The 18,082-nt window shown below is 47.9% G+C and overlaps 1 protein-coding gene across 1 annotated transcript in view; it reads left to right on the top strand.

Annotated features, from left to right (window-relative positions):
* Positions 1-18,082, top strand: part of LOC119461814 (UPF0462 protein C4orf33 homolog) — a 169,271-nt gene that overhangs the window by 103,808 nt on the left and 47,381 nt on the right. The window contains exon 6 of the mRNA XM_037723192.2: positions 6,460-6,511. Coding sequence (XP_037579120.2) covers positions 6,460-6,511 — 52 coding nt within the window. The remainder of the gene's footprint in view (positions 1-6,459; positions 6,512-18,082) is intronic.

Raw genomic sequence — 18,082 nt, forward strand, 5'->3', positions numbered from 1 at the left:
CTTTACGCGCGATGCGTTACAAATTCTTGCCACCTTGTCATTTGTTCTCGTTTCCGTTTGGCTAATGCTAATGTTGAATTTTATTGCGCATTGTAGTCTACTGGCACCTTGCGTTATTGTATGTGAGCAGGTGTTGGTCTTTACCTTTGCTTTTCAATTTGTCAAACTGCTGGATCGTTGCTCAACTGCTACCGATAAGTATTTTTGCCCGTTTTCAAAGACTTCCAAAGCTACATTATGTTGATTTCTTCTCAGAAGTCTTTTCCCATTCTGCAATTTATAGGAACTAATAAACTTGAAAATTTCTGCTGTAAGCAAGCATTTAGAGCAATATGATATATTTTGCTGCGAGATCGAGGTTAAATTCCAGCACCGGACGCGTAAATATTCTTTTGTGTGTGGAAGGGGTAGCGCAGCACACAGGAAAGTCTGTGAAGATTTGTAAAAAGAAGCTTGCTTTAAGAGAAAATATTTATGCGCCGTCTATGGCATCGTTCCTTTGTGTCCTCGGGCAAAATTCCGATGTCCTAACCATTACGCAAGAACCGCACGCATTCTTCTCCCATGGCAGCTCCACGTCGCTCTCCGAGACGATCGGTGCATGCGTTGTATCGCGTTGCACGTGCGGGCAAACACTACACTATTTTTGCAGCGTCATGGTTTGGGGCGGAAGCTCTTGGAGAATTCCACGTGAAGCAACAGCACGCAAGAATGGCTGTCTTTAGTTTTCATGATGTGGACACGGTGACCTGCTACTCTATAGCTGTGGAAGATGACGCCACCTGGCAATTAGGAGTGGAAGGTCAGTGGGGGCTCCTACCCAGTTGCAGTGAAGTAGTCAGTGCCGTCCAGAGTTCACTAATAGACTGCCACCGGCACGGTACTGTACGTACATTGGTGGAGATCGTGTCCGGGTTCAGCAAAGGGATAGCAGATTGGGTGGCGATCTGGGGCGTGTGACATTTCTTCGGTTGGTCTCCTGGAGCGCCTTGAGTTCGGGCTGCTGGACGCACTGCTGGTACAGCTTGAAGAGGTAGACTTGGTATTGGACACCGGGAAGGCTGCAGCTGCGTAGGTCAGGGCCGCCATGTTTGGTGCTGTTTGCTTCACCGCAGAACTTATATTGCGCGTACAAGGGGCTGCAAAGTGCATCTGGTGAAACCTTAGCGGGGAATGGCACTCAGGGTCGCAGTTAGGGCTTCAAGACTTAAACTTTATTTTGCCACGGAAGCATTATTTCCCCAATAAATCTTTTTTCTGGTCACCTATGGCTGCGGAGCTCTAAATGTCTGTACGCCGCTGACACGGGCGTCGTACATTTTCTTTCCTTCTGCGCCGTGCGATCACCTGTCAGCAGCAATAGAGTATTTTAGCTGAACGCTTGCCGTCCGCTCCGCTCAGAACGGCATATGCTAGAAAATGCCACACAACCGCTTAGCGGGAACGCTAGTGCGCTTGCGCACAACGCTCATGTCGTCAGCTGAACGAAGATCGCATCCCTCGCTCCGCTACAAAGCCGACTGAGCGGAGCGTGACAGCGTGTCTACTTGGCCTCTCCGTCGTTTTGCAGCCGAATTGATAGCGCGTGGCTCGCGTCTCAGCAAGACGCGCTTATAAAATGCGAAATCTACGCAGTTCCCTGAAGTGTCTCAGAGCGTGAAATCTGAGCGGAACGGAGCGTAAGCGGCGCTCTGCTAAAGCTGTCTAATAACTCATTCAAGGTTGACATGGTGCCGCACGTTACAGCCTCATTCAAATTGTGCATCTAATAGGGCCTCCATCCCTCTTTGCGATGTCCGAAGTCCTGCGCGCCACTACTTTTGTTTTTCTTCGCACACTCTTAGCCCGTATTGTCCCGTATAGCGTCCTGCACATATGCGGTATATTTTCGTTCGAGTGAAAAATACTGCATATAAACGGACTTTCAAGCGAGATTAAGCATGACAATATCTGCGGCGGCTGACTAGGCCCGCGACGCAACGTTATATGTAGCCCTGCAAATTGGGCGCCGAAAAACCCCGCCAAAGCGATGAGAGAGTGTTAAAAAGCAAAGCTGCAAGGTGCGGCGAGGGAGAAAGCAAAGCGAAATGCAAAAGGAGATAACGAAGCCTCTGTGTTTGGCGTTGATGGAGGAGGAAAGACTGCGCACAGTAGTGACCCTCTCCTCCTCCTCGTTTCTGCTCACAACGCTTGAGCGTAGCTGACGACCTTTCGTGGAGTGAATGCACGCTTAGCAAGGCGGTGCGCTTTAATCGCTCGCTTTCCAGCTCCGAGTAACTTCGTGTCCAGCATAGAATTTCTGTACGGAGAGTTATACAAATTCAGTTACGGCAGCTTTTTTTTCCTGTTTTGATAACTATTTTTAAGTACCTAACGAGCGCTGACGCCTTACCATGATGACTCCGAATCTGTCGCGTGCGCTACAATTAGGCAAGCAACATTTGTAAAGTGCGTGTCGCAAGATCTTGTTGCGAATAGTTGTCAATAACACGTTTACGATCGAACGCCAACATCCTGGCCTCCAGCAGGCCGTCAGTAACCTAAATAATCCGCGCCGGCCTTACCATGTGAATTCGCGGCTTGTATCAGCTATGACGCACAAAGGCTGGCAGAGGGAACCAACGCACCAGCCCTTAGTGCCCTAAAGCAAGTGCGTCTCAAAGCAATAGTGACCGTACGAACTAATAGTGTAACGAACGAACAAGCGAACGACTAAATTGGTCTGCGAACGACTAAACGAACGAGCACAGGACTACACGAACGGCGACTAGACCAGCCAGTGAACGAGCGGGCGACTGCATGCTTTCTTTGCCCCCCCCCCCCCCCCCCCCCCCCGACTGCTCCACCGCCGCATCTCAACTTCCACACAACTTGAAGCTCACGCGAATGAGCACGTACGTCTGAAAGCCCCGTGAAGCTGTCGTTCCGTGACGAGCGCACCCCGTAACTCGGTTTCAGGAGAGCACGCACGCTTTTCATCGGTGCCATTGTATCGCAATCCACCGGGCGACCGCCTATGACGAACACGAACAAAAGAGGCAAACCAAACTATTCGCTCTAAAGAAGGTTCGTAAGTAACCACAAAATGCAGAGAGTTGCTTTCCTAAGATCAGTTTTCATGCTCGAGCCTCACATTTTGTCAATAAGACTGTACTGAATCTTAAAAGTTTCGTTATTACCTTTTCACACACAGCCTCGCGTTACCGCCGCGATTTCAAGCCTGTTGGTGTACAAAACAATTAAGCTTCTTCCCTTTGCTGAAAATAGTTTGGCATCCGAAGACGCAGCAGGTCATGGTGATAGAAAATGCTGTCAGGCGACGTCGCACTTGCCGCAAAACTTAGTTCGGGGCGTTTGCAAACCGAAACAACACGGAAGAGCAACGGCGCCAACATGCGCTCCTCGCCAGTTGGTAGACGCTTCTCAAGCGAAAATGGTGATGGAGCCCACCTGAAAACAAACGGAGCCGGCGCTGGGTCCCACGTGAGGCCATTAGGCTAATAGCGATGCGGCGTCCGCCAGCGCGCGCGACATGGAGGAGGCGGCATTCTTCAAAGCGTGTCGCTACTTTACGGAGTTTGAGGGGCTTTACGCCGGCCGGGAAGAGCAAAAACATGGCGTAAGCCGGTGGACGAGGCGATTGTTTTAGGCGGCAATGATCGTAAGATATTTCCACCGGCGACATTGTGCGACTGTGCTCGTGTTGTGAAGTCATCTGGCCGCGTCGATGAACGCTCTCGGTGAAGTCGGTGATGTCGAGGCACAAGAAAGAATGCAGTTCATTAGATTCCTTACCACGCGATCAGGAAGCCACATGCTCAAACGAATTGGTATACCAATTACAGCAATAGATAATAACCATAGAGAAATTCCCAAAGATCTGTGGAAGAATATCGCAGTCATGCCTGTTCCAAGGAATGTTCACCCAATTCATAACGTGGGCAGACGGCAAGCCAGAGACAAAGTCCTACTAGAGAAAGCTAAAAATCAGGCAGAGAAATGCTTGTTCGTCGACTCGGCTTTCATGTCCAATAGACGAGCCTTCACAGCGGTCCTTCTGAACGACAAAGGCGAAGTCGTCAACTCGGCTTCCACGTGCACCACACAACCAGAAATTGCAGAACAAGTAGCCATCGCATTGGCACTTTTAGACCCCAAGAAATCTAAGATCCACTGCGATTATAGGGAAGCCGTCCGAGCATTTGCCAACGGAGTCATCTCTAGACAGGCCCTGGCGATCCTTGACGGAAAGCTCGTCAAACCCCACACGATCATCTGGTTTCCTGCTCATATTGGAGAAACCAACGGTGCTCCCACGAACCTCAACGAATCTGCCCACAATGCTTCACGAGGACTTGCCAACCGTGCAGCCACAAGGCAAAAAGATGCTGAGGTTCCTCATTGCAGGGACCACCTCCTCACGTACAACGAGCTAACCAAGCACTCCTACCTAGGACGCAGGGTCTTCCCCCCTCCGCACAGGAAACTAAATATAGTACAGGCCATTACGCTAAGGCTCTTACAAAAAAGAACATATCCGAACCCGCCATTAATCAACAAGATCTATCCGGAGTTCCCTACCCATACAACATCCGATAAATGTAACGACTCGACAGATCTTATAGTCATATGCTCTGGCGTAGCTCCGTGTTACGCAGCGACAAGGACAAAGTGAAGAGCGGTAGAACGCAGTTCTACGCGGTCTCACATTGGGTGAACAGCTATGGGTAGTCCAACGGGCCCGCGAAGCAGCCGAAAGCCTATGCCTTTCGGTCCCAACGTGGGAGCGGCCCGCTTTGGGCTAGGAAACTTGCGCGACCTAATCGATCCCAAAAAAGTTTTATTGCGATAGCAATTATATGGGCACTAAAAGAGGATTTCTGCCGTCGGCGTCGCCGTCGCCGTGAGGTTCTGTATGACGTCAATGGCGATGAGATCGTCGCCACGCGCCGCACTCTGTATGTGCGAGGGAAAGGGCGCGAGGTACGCGCGCTTTCACGGGAGCGAACGCACGGCGGAAAACAAACGCGCGTTCTGCGGCGTGCTCCCTCAAGAGCTGCGTCTCTTTCCTCCTTTACAATCACCATATACGTAGAGCAAACGCGACGGAAGTCTTCCGTCGACCGAAAGGCCGTGGGGGGACGGGAGGGATGGAGGCAGGGGAGGCGACGTTTATCTGCGGCACCAAACACGTATTTTATAAAAAAAATGCCGCGTATCTGCGTGCTTCGCTGCAAATGTCGTCGAAAGACGATAGTCTTCTGCCGGCCGTACTACATGAGTGCTGGTCTGATCCGCGGCCACCCGTGATGCTGTTCTCGTACCATTTCCGTCCTGGCATGATAAATGCAATGGAGGTTTGTTTGAACAGATTTCATTTTACCGCATTATTTCATCAAGCGGCCATTTATGTTTTGCCCTGCCTCAGACAGCGCTTCCTTTATGTTGAATCGGCCGCATCTGGCTGGCATTGATAAAATTGAGGAGGCGCTGCGTGAGACATGGACGCCATCTGGCAATACATCGGGAAACATGAGCTTGTGCAGAGGGTTTCCTTCCTCCATGGCAGAGGGCGCTCGTCGGCGCGCAGTCGGGGAACGTCGTTCGTCGGCGCGCATAGCATGGCATTTTCAGCGCAGCTTAAGAAACTAGGGTCTTTAGAGTTACGTATCTATGTATTTTCTATTAAAGGAACACACCTCCTAATACTTACCTAGTGATGTTGCGCCTCAGATATGTGTAATATTTACTTTGTGATCGATAACATTCACAAGTATGAACAGCCGTACCAGTTTAAGTAGTGTGGGCGGTAAGCAAGTGGTCCAACTTTGGCCGGGTGGCTGAATCGGGTGACAGACAGATAAACAGACAGACAGACAGACAGACAGACCAAATTTTCAGCGTTTAAGTTCCCCAAGAAAGAGTCTTTAAAAAAACGTTGCGAAGCGAGAAGGTGGTAAAGACTTCCGACGGTGCTCGACGAGTTTCCCGTTCTGATCTCGTCGAAAACGTCCGAGCTGCCCCCACAGGCCCTGGCAACAGTCACCAACGCTGCACGCGTTCGGTGCTAACGCGGGCAAAACGTAGACAATTCTGCGCGTTGCTGGTGCTGCTGCATGTCCAAGTTTATACCGCTGATAAAACTATTATCCTTACTCCGTATAGCTTCCTACTAAGTTCCTATCGCAATTGACGCTTCGCGTTTCGGGTGAAACTGCGACATTTTTTTCTATCCATCCATCTCAGTGGCGCCAATTCGGCGAACTACGTCGAACGGGCAGCGAGCGCCCGGGCGAGCCTGCTCGCTCAACGTGTACTCTTTCCCCATGGTGCACCGCGTGCCCATGCGGCATTGTGGCATTGCTTAAGAAATGTATATTGCAATTGAAATGCTTTCTCGGCAGGGATGTATTTAGTTGCTGTTATATTTAATGGCATTAATAGGAACACTTACTGCAGATATGGCCACTATTTGGTGACTCTTGGAAACATCGCTGGAAGCACATTGAAGGTAAGTTGGTATTCTGATAACAAGAAAACGTATTTCATAACTTAAATAACAATTTTACAATAATGTCAACGTGAGCATTGGTGCTGTGCAATATATCCTTGGCTGTTCTTTCAATAGCGTCCCCTTCCCCCCCCCCCCTTTTTTTTGGTGGTTTAAAATGCAAGCTATAAATTGCTTGCTTGTTAACTTTAGTTCGTACTAGGGCTTTTGATGTGCTCCCTGTGTCAGTTTTATGGCGCAAAAGGAAATAAAAAATGTGGACTAAAATCATAAGGTTTAGGTATTCTAAGCAGTTTGTTTATCACAATTCTTGCTTGTAGAATGGTGTCATATCAGCTCGAAAAAGAAAGGTTACATTTATATCGAAATATATCTCAACGGGAATTCATTGTAGGACGAGAATAAAGCAAGATAGCAGTAAAAGATAATATGCGTCATCTGAGGAAGATGTCGTACTTATATAACAGCAGGCACCTGATAGAGGCGGCGCGTACTATTGTTGTATATTGAGGAGACGTGTGCAGTAGTTGGATGCAAAAATAGTGACTGGCGTATTAAGGAATGTAATGAATATCTGTGGCCCAGTTCGCGGACCGCTGCTGCAACTCTCCGTACGTGTTTCCGGCACTTCTGCTGATTTGCGCATCCGCCAGCGTTGTATTGGTAACGTTCAAAGAAAGTGCGTCAGCCCCGGTACTTCGGCAAGAGTGAGTACCGCTCTTTAAACAATGATAAAGGGAGTAGCGCCGCTTCCTGGCATAGTAGGTTTCGCGCACAGTATCTACAAACATCTACCCTAACTGGCACGGAAACTTACACCAACTCTTTCGTCAACGTGTCAAGAATAAGGGAACGGGCGCACATTTGAATATACATGCGCGATATACACGCACAATAAATGACGGTACTACATTGATAGCGCACGAATAGTCAAAGCTTAATGTTTTGTGACGGTCCACAAGAGTAAGCGAGTTACTAGCAATAATACAGGTAATGCACATATAATACAGGTAGTGAATATACGTCTTTGCTACAAGGCATTACAATGTACATAACAAGCCATGGGCCCAGCAAGAACAAATCTAACGGAACAGAGCTCACGCGCGAGCGACTAGGCAGAAAATAATCAGCTATAGTGACCGCACCGAGGAACTTTACTGAGTCGGAAATATAAGCCGCCGCTTCAAAATGTTTGCCACCTAAAGAACGAAGAGCAAAACACGCTGATCCTGATTGAATTAATGAGCGGAAAGTTTGGATAGCTTGGAATACATATTCAGCCCCCTTTTTGGAGCAAGCACCATACACGCTGCTCGCGCCGTTTGGACGTCTCCTAATCAGCTCCAAAAGCGCTTTGGCATGTTCTCTGAAGCTGTGGCCAAAGTGTTGTGCCGTCCAGCCAGTCACCGTCTCCGATATCTTGCGAAACAGAGGTTTGCTAAGCTCCACGGCGTAACGCACATTCATTGTAAACACGGAGGCAGTTGAGGTGAGCAATGGTCGCGTCACCACGTGATCGAGCATGGCAAAGCCCACGGGATCGCCGCGAAAAGGGTAGATACCCGACAACTTTCTGTAGCCGCACAGCCAAAGCTACGCGCATGCGCGCTCGCGCGTGCCGAGCTTGTACTCTTGTGTTACTACGCAAAGTAGTGCCGACGTATTGCTCAACGTTACGTTGGTGTTGCTGGCAGTTTACAGGACCAAGAAAACCAGACATGGATACCAGAAATGCAGAAAACTAGAAACAGCAAAAAAGGGAAATCATTTTACTAAGCAAGCTTTTTATTTGTCAGGAAATATATATTGAACAAAAAAGAAAAATAATAATAAAGAGAAGAACAGTTGTTGCACACACGACGACATTCTCAACAGTCAAAACACAGCGACATTACAGAATAGCTCTTAAGGCAACAATGCGAACAATATCAGATAAAACGGTGGTACAAAGAGCAATCTCATAAACTATATGTTTTATGACCTATGACCATCTTCATATAACTATACGGTTTTATGAAGATGTTGAATTAGGAATGAGAAAGGTGCAAACGCAGTATACTGTAGTCATGGGAGATTTCAATGCAAAAATGGGGAAAAGCAGGCTGGTGAGCGAGCAATTGGCAACTACGGCATCGGTTCTAGGAACACTAGAGGAGAGATGCTGGTAGAATTTGCGGAAAAGAATAGGCTCCGAATAATGAATACCTTCTTCAGGAAGCGCAGCAACAGGAAGTGTACCTGGAAAAGCCCTAATGGAGAAATAAGGAATGAAATAGATTTCATACTCTCTGCCGATCCCACCATAGTGCAAGATGTAGAAGTGTTAAATAGGGTAAAGTGCAGTGACCATAAGGTTAGTAAGGTCTAAGATTTCTCTCAATTTGAAGAGAGAAAGAATAAAGTTCATGAGATCCCGATCATGCGGAAGAAATTTACAGAAGAAAAAAGTTTAGTTGGAGTACATTTGGCAGGCATAGCCAAATCCTGACTGGGAGCTTACCACTGTCGTTCAAAAGAAATGTGTGCAATCATTGCATTCTACCGGTGCTAACATATGGGGCACAAACTTGGAGGTTAACAAAGAAGCTCGAGAACATGTTAAGGACCGCACAAATAGTAATGGAACGAAAATCTTAGGCCTAACGTTAAGAGACAGGAAGAGAGCGGTGTGGATCAGAGAACAAACAGGGATAGCTGATATTATAGTTGATATTAAGCGAAAGAAATGGAGCTGGGCAGGCCATGTAATGCGTAGGATGGATAACCGGTGGACCATTAGGGTTACAGAATGGATATTAAGACAAGGGAAGCCCAGTCGAAGACGGCAGAAAACTAGGTAGGGTGACAAAATTAGAAAATTTGCAGGCGCAAGTCGGAATCAGCTAGCGCAAGGCAGGGGTAATTGCACTTGGATAATTGTAGCAGTCAGAGGCCATCATCTTGCAGTGGACATAAATAGGCTGATCATGATGATGATGATATTGAGGAAGCCCAATCCGAATATTTTCTCCTAGTTGTATAAATTTTTATTTATTTTCCCCTAAATATACTGTACGAATAAGAAACAATTAAAACTTCTATTGCGAGTACCGTCCTACACAATGGCTATTCTCAATTTGACACGGACACAGAGGAGACATTTTTCCCAATTTTGACAGGGAAAGGCGAGTGCACAAACCAGTATAGTAGAAATGTGTGCTTAATCAGACGCAAGCGCTGACTTACTTTTCAACCAGGCGCGAAGCAAGTGCCAAACATCTGTAATTTTGTGTATCAAATATTTCTAGAACAAAATATATCCCTCAAGCTATCGTGCAGGGTTCATTCTCGGGGTATGCTAATAGCGGGGAACCTAGATGTGGTGAGAGAGAGCTCCAGCTCAGAAATACCTCCTGGTGTCCTATTCAAATGCATGTAAAACGCAGGAATGCTCTCCTGAGACAACTACTTGATCAGTTCTAATGAAATTTGTTAAATTTCAGGGAAACCTTAAACATTTACATTTGTAAAAAGCAGTTTATAGATTTAGGACATTACACGTTTTCATTATATCAAGCTCTTCATTAAAAACATGTAGATGTTAAGCAAACTGGATATGTTAGAGCATCTTTAGCGGACATATTTGACGTATGGGTTTGCAGCTTACATGAGATCGATAAAGGGCTCACGAGAGTTTGTCGTAATTAGTGTTATAATTGATCGCAAAGTATAATGCATAAATTTTCTTCACTTCAGATGTACGAATAGGTGGAGTGATCAGAGCTTTGGAATCAAACTTATCGATGAACCGCAGCGTAGAAAACTACCTACGTAAGCTTTTTCATTAATTTCGTAATTGTCAATAATTTTGCAATAACTTTAGAAGTAATTGGCCGCCTCAATTAAAATGTCACTCCTTTAGTCACTACATTTTACCTTTATGTTTTAAATGCAACCAACTTCGTTAACTTCGCCGTTGGGGATGCCGAAGAAATTTAGATAAGACTTCCTCTCAAGTAAAACGTCGGGGAAGACGAGACTCAAAACACAAAGTGTACATAATAACCGGTTAAAGAAAGGGAAAATAATGACACGTGTAGGAAATTAACTACAGTTCAAATCACGATGCATTAAAAATAACAAGGAAAATATGGGAAACTAGCACTTTTTTTAAACAGTATGTTTCCACAGCGCAAGAAATGTAGCAGTTATTGCAAACTAATCAATTGTCTTTTAAATCGTATACTTGATAGCATGTGTAGCACACATCGCATATGCTTCGACAAACGTGCCTGTAAAGGATTACATGAATTTACAGAGGTGTTCTTTATTGAAGTGAACGCTAGAGCGCCTGATACGCACTCTACATATCATGTTGACCGCTTATCAAGGACCAAGACAGAGAAAGAAAAACAAGAAACGACGACACGGGCGTTAACTTACAACAGATTTATTCACGGAAACACGCATGCATATATAGACAAATATGACATGCGCAGAACGCATCACCGAGTCCCCTCATCAGCCTAGCGGGGCAACCACACATCAAAAAAACATATCTCTCATTCAAACAGCCTATAGGTGGTGTCACTAACACAGTCTTGGCGTTTCTTATATGGCATGCCTCCATCAGTTGGCGCTGTGTCTGGTTCTGGCTTCTTCCCAGAATCTTCTTGACACGTGGTTTACAGGGGCAGTCATTGCAGTTCGTCTGTCTTACACTTTTGTTTATATTCCATGGCTCGGGCATTCAGACACCTTATGTAAGACTGCCCTGTGTAAGACTTGCCACACGTCAGGGGAATTTCATACAGAACTCCTATATTGCATTTGGCATACGACTGCACATGATTCTTGCCACAGCCTTGCCTTATTTTAGGTTCTGCGGAGGTGCGAGGGCAGAGGCGTTGAAAAGGGCGACGCCATACCTGCCTGCCTCCTTCCTTAGGTTATGAGTGACCTTATGAACATGAGGTACGACTTCATGTCTTCTGGTCATAGTGGTCGTCCTCACCCTTGCTTCAATCCTGGAATCTTCTGCAGGAAGGTTTCCACCACTGACCTTATCATCGATTCAGGGAACCCTGCCGTCTTAAAACGGGAAATCTGATTGTCAAAAGCAAGCCTGTGCACGCAAGATTTCCGGAGTGCCAATTCTAAACAGACCATAGCAACTCCCCACCACCTTTGACTGGGAGCAGTCATTTTGGCACCGGGCCCTTCTGTGCCCAAAAAAATATTGCGAGCACGTACAGCCTTTAGCAAAGGAAATGCTTATGTCTAAAAAACGCAGGCATTTCTCAAGTTGAAGTTCGTGAGTGAAAGAAGGACCTTTACCGAGTTGACTAAAAATGGTTGCAAAAAGTTACGAAATGGTTACAAGAAGTTACGAAGTTACAAGGTTACAAGGTTACCTTGCGTGTTGAAAACAAAAAGCTATTCATATATCTAAAAACCTTAATTTTTTTAAACCACACGAGCCCCAAACGCCTTATGAAGCACCATGTCAATTTTGGCTAAGAAAATGTTGCACAAAAACGCTGCAATGCACGACCCGATGTAGATACCACGTTTCTGCAGAAAGAGGCTATCTTCGAAACTGACGAAAGTGTTGTTAATGTAAGTTTCTAAAATCATTAAAAAAATCTTCCACCGAGATGCCGGCTGCGTTCTCGAAGGCAATATTGCCATTTGCGTGAATGCACATCCTGACCGCATCAAATAGACCATTGTGCGGAATTGAGTAAAAAAGGCCTTCTATATCTACAGAAAAACTAGGCCCATGGCCTGGTTGTCCCGAAGTCACCAGCATCGCCAGAACGCTTAGTGAAAAAAGGATCGGTTATAACAAGTATCCTCAATTTCTTTAAGATGAAGCGGCTCACTTCCACCTGCCACGTTCCACACTCGCTAGCAGTTGTCCTGAACGATATGCTGGGCTTATGTGTCTTGGCAGTAAAGAAAACACTTAGCGCTGTACTCGAGGTGCTACTAATGTCCCTAGCAAGTCTATCCAGATTAAAGGAGTTGGACATTCTTACAACTCTGTTTTTCCTCGAGCTTCGGAGTTTCTAATAGGTTTAAAATTCTTCTTCAAGGCCTCAGAGGCTTTAACGCCAAATATATCCTTCAGGGCTACTACAAATCCCTCATCCCTGTTTCCTTATGAAATCACAAGCTCGCTTACCTTTACAAAATTTCAAAGTCATATCAATGGCGGATACAGTTCGATTGGAAGGCGGCCTAGAAACACTCTTGCTAAGATAGTCAACACATTCCAACGGGCACCTGTCATGGTCGTCCTGCGGAGCCTTCTGCGCCACTCGCCTTGATTAGCGGTCAACATGAAATGCAGTAAACACCAACTAGGCTAAACTCAAGTTTTTCTGAAACATTCACTACACGATCCCATATATGCCATGTCTAAAACATGGTAGACATAACGTGTTTTCGGCTGTACAATCACTTTCAGCACATACAATCTGCAAAAGCATATCCTTCAAGATATGTGTTTGTTTCTCAGAGGATACCATTGCATGTTCGCTGATATAGATACCACACATTCAACCGGCGCAGTGGAGCAAATTGCCTGCATTAACGACATAATTAAAATTGATAAAACTATAAAATTTATCATATAGGCCGATGATACTACTCTTCTTATTTCTGGTCCGAATGCACCGAATTTAATGCGAAAATGTAACGATCTACTCACTGAGCTATCTGAATGGTCAATTGCTAATTGCCTAAAAAGAAATCCTACGAAACCTAAAGTGATGTTATTTCCCACAAAAAATAAAGCTCTTACAAGTAATCAAATTTTAGTGTGTTCTGGTAAAGAACTGCAAATTGTTGACGAACATAAAATATTAGACGTTGCTTTTTCTTCGCCCCTTATTGGGATAAACATACTGAAAATATCAACAAAAAACTGTCTGCTGTAACAAGTGTTTTGTCTGGATGTAGGTGTCTTCTTCCACCCAAAGCGAAACTTAAAATTTATTATGCCTTATTTTCTTCACATGTAAATTGCTGTAGCTTAGTGTGGCCGACCACAGGAAAGGCGAATGTTATGAAAATCCTTTGTTTGCAAAAGATTCGGCACATTGACAACATGGGTTTTCCGGACAAAACGCGGCCATTTTTTAAGGCACAAAATCAGTTAAATAAAATATTTCTACACTTTCCGCCTTCTAAATAATGTTTACTTCTCAAATACTGCCTTTAAAAACTTCCTAGTGTCTACCGCATCTTTGCCACCTAAATTCATTTCTGCCAATACGAGAAGCAGCGCTACGTCGTATGTTCCGTGGTTTCGTAATAAATATAGCCTACAGTCATTACAACAAAATATTGACACGTACACATGTTTATCTTTCACCGGTAGCCGCTTTCAACATTGGCTGACAAATGTTAAACGTTATCGCTCGGCGCAGGACGCGCCTGCATTGGAAGCTTCTCGGACGTTATCAATGCTTCTATCCGTCGTCTGTGGTCACCGACGCCCATGTAATCTGATTGTATGAGCGACGCGAATTGTCTAGAACTTTCTGGAAGACACGCGGGCATCAGGGATTAATCTGGAACCTTCGATGACTCAGGTATAAAAGCCGACGCGTTTCGCCGCTGATCAGATTTTCGACGATCGCCGACTGTGTTCGCCGCTATCGTTGTGCTTTGAGTGTAGTTTGCTTTTGTGGGCACAGGTTCGCCCAATAAACAACCAGTTTCGTCATACACAGTTTTGTGACTGTTTTCTCTACCGTCACTACTACGTGACATCTGGTGGAGGTGCTAGTTCGTTCATGCACCGAACGCCCCCGCAAAGCCGCGACCCAAGCCCGAAACCGGAGAACGAGACCAACGTCGCCAAGGACCAGCGAGCTAGCCGTAGGCAGCAAGGACTTGTGCCGGAGTTCGGACTTCTTCCCGAAAAGACCACTGCAATCAAGGCCAAGTCAACGACCAAAATGGCAGCACCAGCGTCCCCCATCCTGCTGCAGCAACCTCGGGAGCCACCGACTTTTCGTGGATCATCGGCTGAAGACCCTGAAACCTGGCTGGAGACATACGAGAGGACCGCGACGTTCAACAAATGGAGCGACGACGACAAGCTGCTCCATGTGTATTTTCATTAGATGATGCTGCTCGGACCTGGTTTGAGAACAGAGAGACCACCCTGGTGACTTGGGACCTATTTCGTGAGAACTTCATGAGGACTTTCACGAATGTCGTGCGAAAAGAAAGGGCCGAAGTTTTATTAGAAACCAGAGTGCAATTGCCGAACGAGAACATCGCAATCTTCACGGAGGAGATGACTCGCCTCTTCCGCCACGCCGACCCCGATATGTCAGAGGAAAAGAAAGTTCGGTTCTTGATGCGGGGCGTCAAAGAGCATCTATTCACTGGATTGATGCGCAACCCGCCCAAGACTGTGGCAGAATTTGTTTCGGAGGCCACAACCATCGAGAAGACCCTTGAAATGCGAGCCAGGCAATACAACCGCCGTGCACTGACAAACTACGCCGAAGCTCAAGCTCTAGGCGCCGACGACCTGCACGAGACGATCAGAGCGGTTGTACGGGAAGAACTACAGAAATTATTCCCAAGATCGCATCCTCAGGTGGCTTCAATCGCTGAAATAGTTAAAGAAGAGGTTCAGCGATCACTAGAAGTGCCAGAAGTTCCGGTATCGCCTCAACCACAGCCGCAAGCGATGACCTACGCCGCCGTCGCCCGTCGTCAAGGCCCCCCTCCGCGCTCGCGCCAGGGCCCCGTAACGCCGCAGTTCCGTCGTCCACCGCCGCCGCCGCCAGCACGCCCGCCCGTCGCCCAGCGCAGCTCCCAGCGGAAGACGGACATTTGGCGCGCCCCCGACCACCGCCCGCTCTGCTATCACTGCGGGGAAGCCGGCCATGTCTACCGCCGATGCCCATACCGCGAGATGGGCCTACGAGGGTTCGCCGTCAACGCGCCACGTCCACAGCTTGGTGAGCGACCACGTGACATCGCCGACTACCTTGCCGGAGCCCAGTGGCAACCACGACGGCCCTCACGCTCGCCGTCACCAGGCCGCTACATCTCGCCGCATCGCCGCCTGTATGCCGGCCCAACCCGGGGCCGATCTCCCCGCCCATACCCGGGAAACTAAAAGCAGCAACCGATGGAGGTGCGGTTGCTGTACGACGCAATGCCGAAGATCCTCCGCCGCCTACGACGACGACGATTCGCGAATCATCACGACGAGATATCAGCACGCCGCCTAGCAACAGCCTTGACAGCACATCGCCGCCGAACGAAGACCTTCCGACGCGACGTAGCAGCAGCAGAGCAAGCCGACGCAGCCGTGATCCGACGCCACGAATTAACCGCAACGCCAGACGCCGGTGTACCGATCTAGACGTGCTCATCGATGGTCATAACGTCACCGCTCTCGTCGACACTGGCGCCGACTATTCAGTTTTCAGTGGCGCGTTCGCCGCCAAGTTAAAGAAGGTGCAGACGGCCTGGCAAGGACCCGATATACGGACAGCGGGAGGTCACCTAATAACGCCGGCTGGAATCTGCACAGCGCGAGTCACGGTAAACAACCGCACTTACTCGGCGAGCTTCGTAATCCTGCAGCACTGCTCCAGGGACGTCATCCTAGGCATGGACTTTCTACACCAACATGGTGCAGTCATCGACTTAAGGTCCAAGTCGATAACGCTTTCAACACACAAAGCGATACCGCCGGATACATGCATCAGTTACCATGCCTTGAATGTGCTTGAAGAACAAGTCACCGTTCCGCCTCACTCCAGCGTAATGATTTCCGTCGGTACGGAAGTGCCTGCAGACATGGAGGGCGTCATCGAGGGCGATCATCACTTACTGCTGTACCGTGAAATTTGCGTCGCTAGAGGCATAGCTGAGCTACGTGCAGGGAAAGCAACGGTGATCCTCACGAACTTCAGCCCCGAATACAAGCACATTAACAAAGGCACCACGGTTGCCTACATCGACGAAATAGTACAAGCCAGCAGTGCTTTCGCCTTCACGGATTCCAGTGCACCCGCAACGACGACTATAATACCTGAAGCAACTTTCAACGTTAATCAGAACCTTCCCAGGCATAAGAAAGAACAAATAAAAGCTCTGCTCCTGCAATACAAGGATTGCTTCTCGTCGTCGTCAAAAGTTCGACAAACCCCTGTCGCCAAGCACCGAATCATAACCGACGAAAATGTCCGCCCACTGCGTCAGAGCCCGTACCGAGTTTCGGCACGCGAACGCGAGGCCATAAGGCAACAAGTCGACGAAATGCTACGCGACGACATCATCCAGCCGTCCAAGAGTCCGTGGGCGTCCCCCGTGGTGTTAGTGAAGAAGAAGGATGGAACCCTACGTTTCTGCGTCGATTATCGTCGCCTCAACAAGGTCACGAAGAAGGACGTATACCCCCTTCCACGGATTGACGACGCCTTGGATCGACTATACAACGCAAAGTATTTTTCGTCGATGGACCTCAAAACCGGCTACTGGCAAATCGAAGTCGACGAGAGGGACCGGGAGAAGACGGCCTTTATAACACCAGACGGACTGTTCGAGTTCAAGGTCATGCCGTTTGGTCTTTGCTCGGCACCTGCGACTTTCCAACGCGTCATGGATACAGTACTGGCAGGCTTGAAGTGGCAGACTTGCCTCGTCCATTTGGACGACGTCGTTGTGTTTGCCTCAAGCTTCGAAGAACACCTGCGGCGCCTTGAAACAGTTCTTCAAGCAATCAAAACCTCCGGACTCACGTTAAAGCCAGAAAAGTGCCGCTTCGCATATGAGGAGCTCTTGTTTTTGGGCCACGTCATCAACAAGTCTGGAGTGCGCCCCGACCCTCAGAAAACTGCGGCCATCTCCAACTTTCCTCTGCCTGCTGACAAGAAGGCAGTGCGTAGATTTCTGGGACTGTGCGCCTATTACAGGCGCTTCGTCAAGGATTTTTCACGGATAGCCGAGCCACTGACGTACCTCACGAAGGCCGACGTCGAGTTCAAGTGGGAGATGCCGCAAATCGAAGCATTTGAAGAACTGAAGCGACGCCTACAATCGCCGCCCATCCTTGCGCATTTCGACGAAAATGCCGATACCGAAGTCCACACCGACGCAAGCGGCGTAGGACTCGGCGCCGTGCTTGTGCAGAGGACTGATGGACTAGAAAGGGTTGTAAGTTACGCTAGCCGGTCGCTATCGAAGGCGGAAGCAAATTATTCCACAACAGAAAAGGAGTGCCTCGCCATCATCTGGGCTACATCAAAGTTTCGCCCCTACCTCTATGGCAGGCCCTTTAAAGTTATGAGCGACCACCACGCCTTGTGTTGGCTAGCTAACTTGAAGGATCCTTCAGGTCGCCTCGCACGATGGAGTCTGAGACTTCAAGAATTCGACATCACCGTCGTTTACAAGTCCGGGCGAAAGCACTCTGACGCCGACTGCTTGTCTCGCGCCCCCGTCGAACCGCCGCCACAGGATGACCAGAATGACGACACTTTCTTGGGACCCATCAGTGCCGACGAATTCGCCGAACAACAGCGAGCCGACCCGGAACTAAGGAACCTT

Source organism: Dermacentor silvarum, chromosome 8, assembly GCF_013339745.2.
Source record: "Dermacentor silvarum isolate Dsil-2018 chromosome 8, BIME_Dsil_1.4, whole genome shotgun sequence".
Classification (NCBI taxonomy): Eukaryota; Metazoa; Arthropoda; class Arachnida; order Ixodida; family Ixodidae; genus Dermacentor; species Dermacentor silvarum.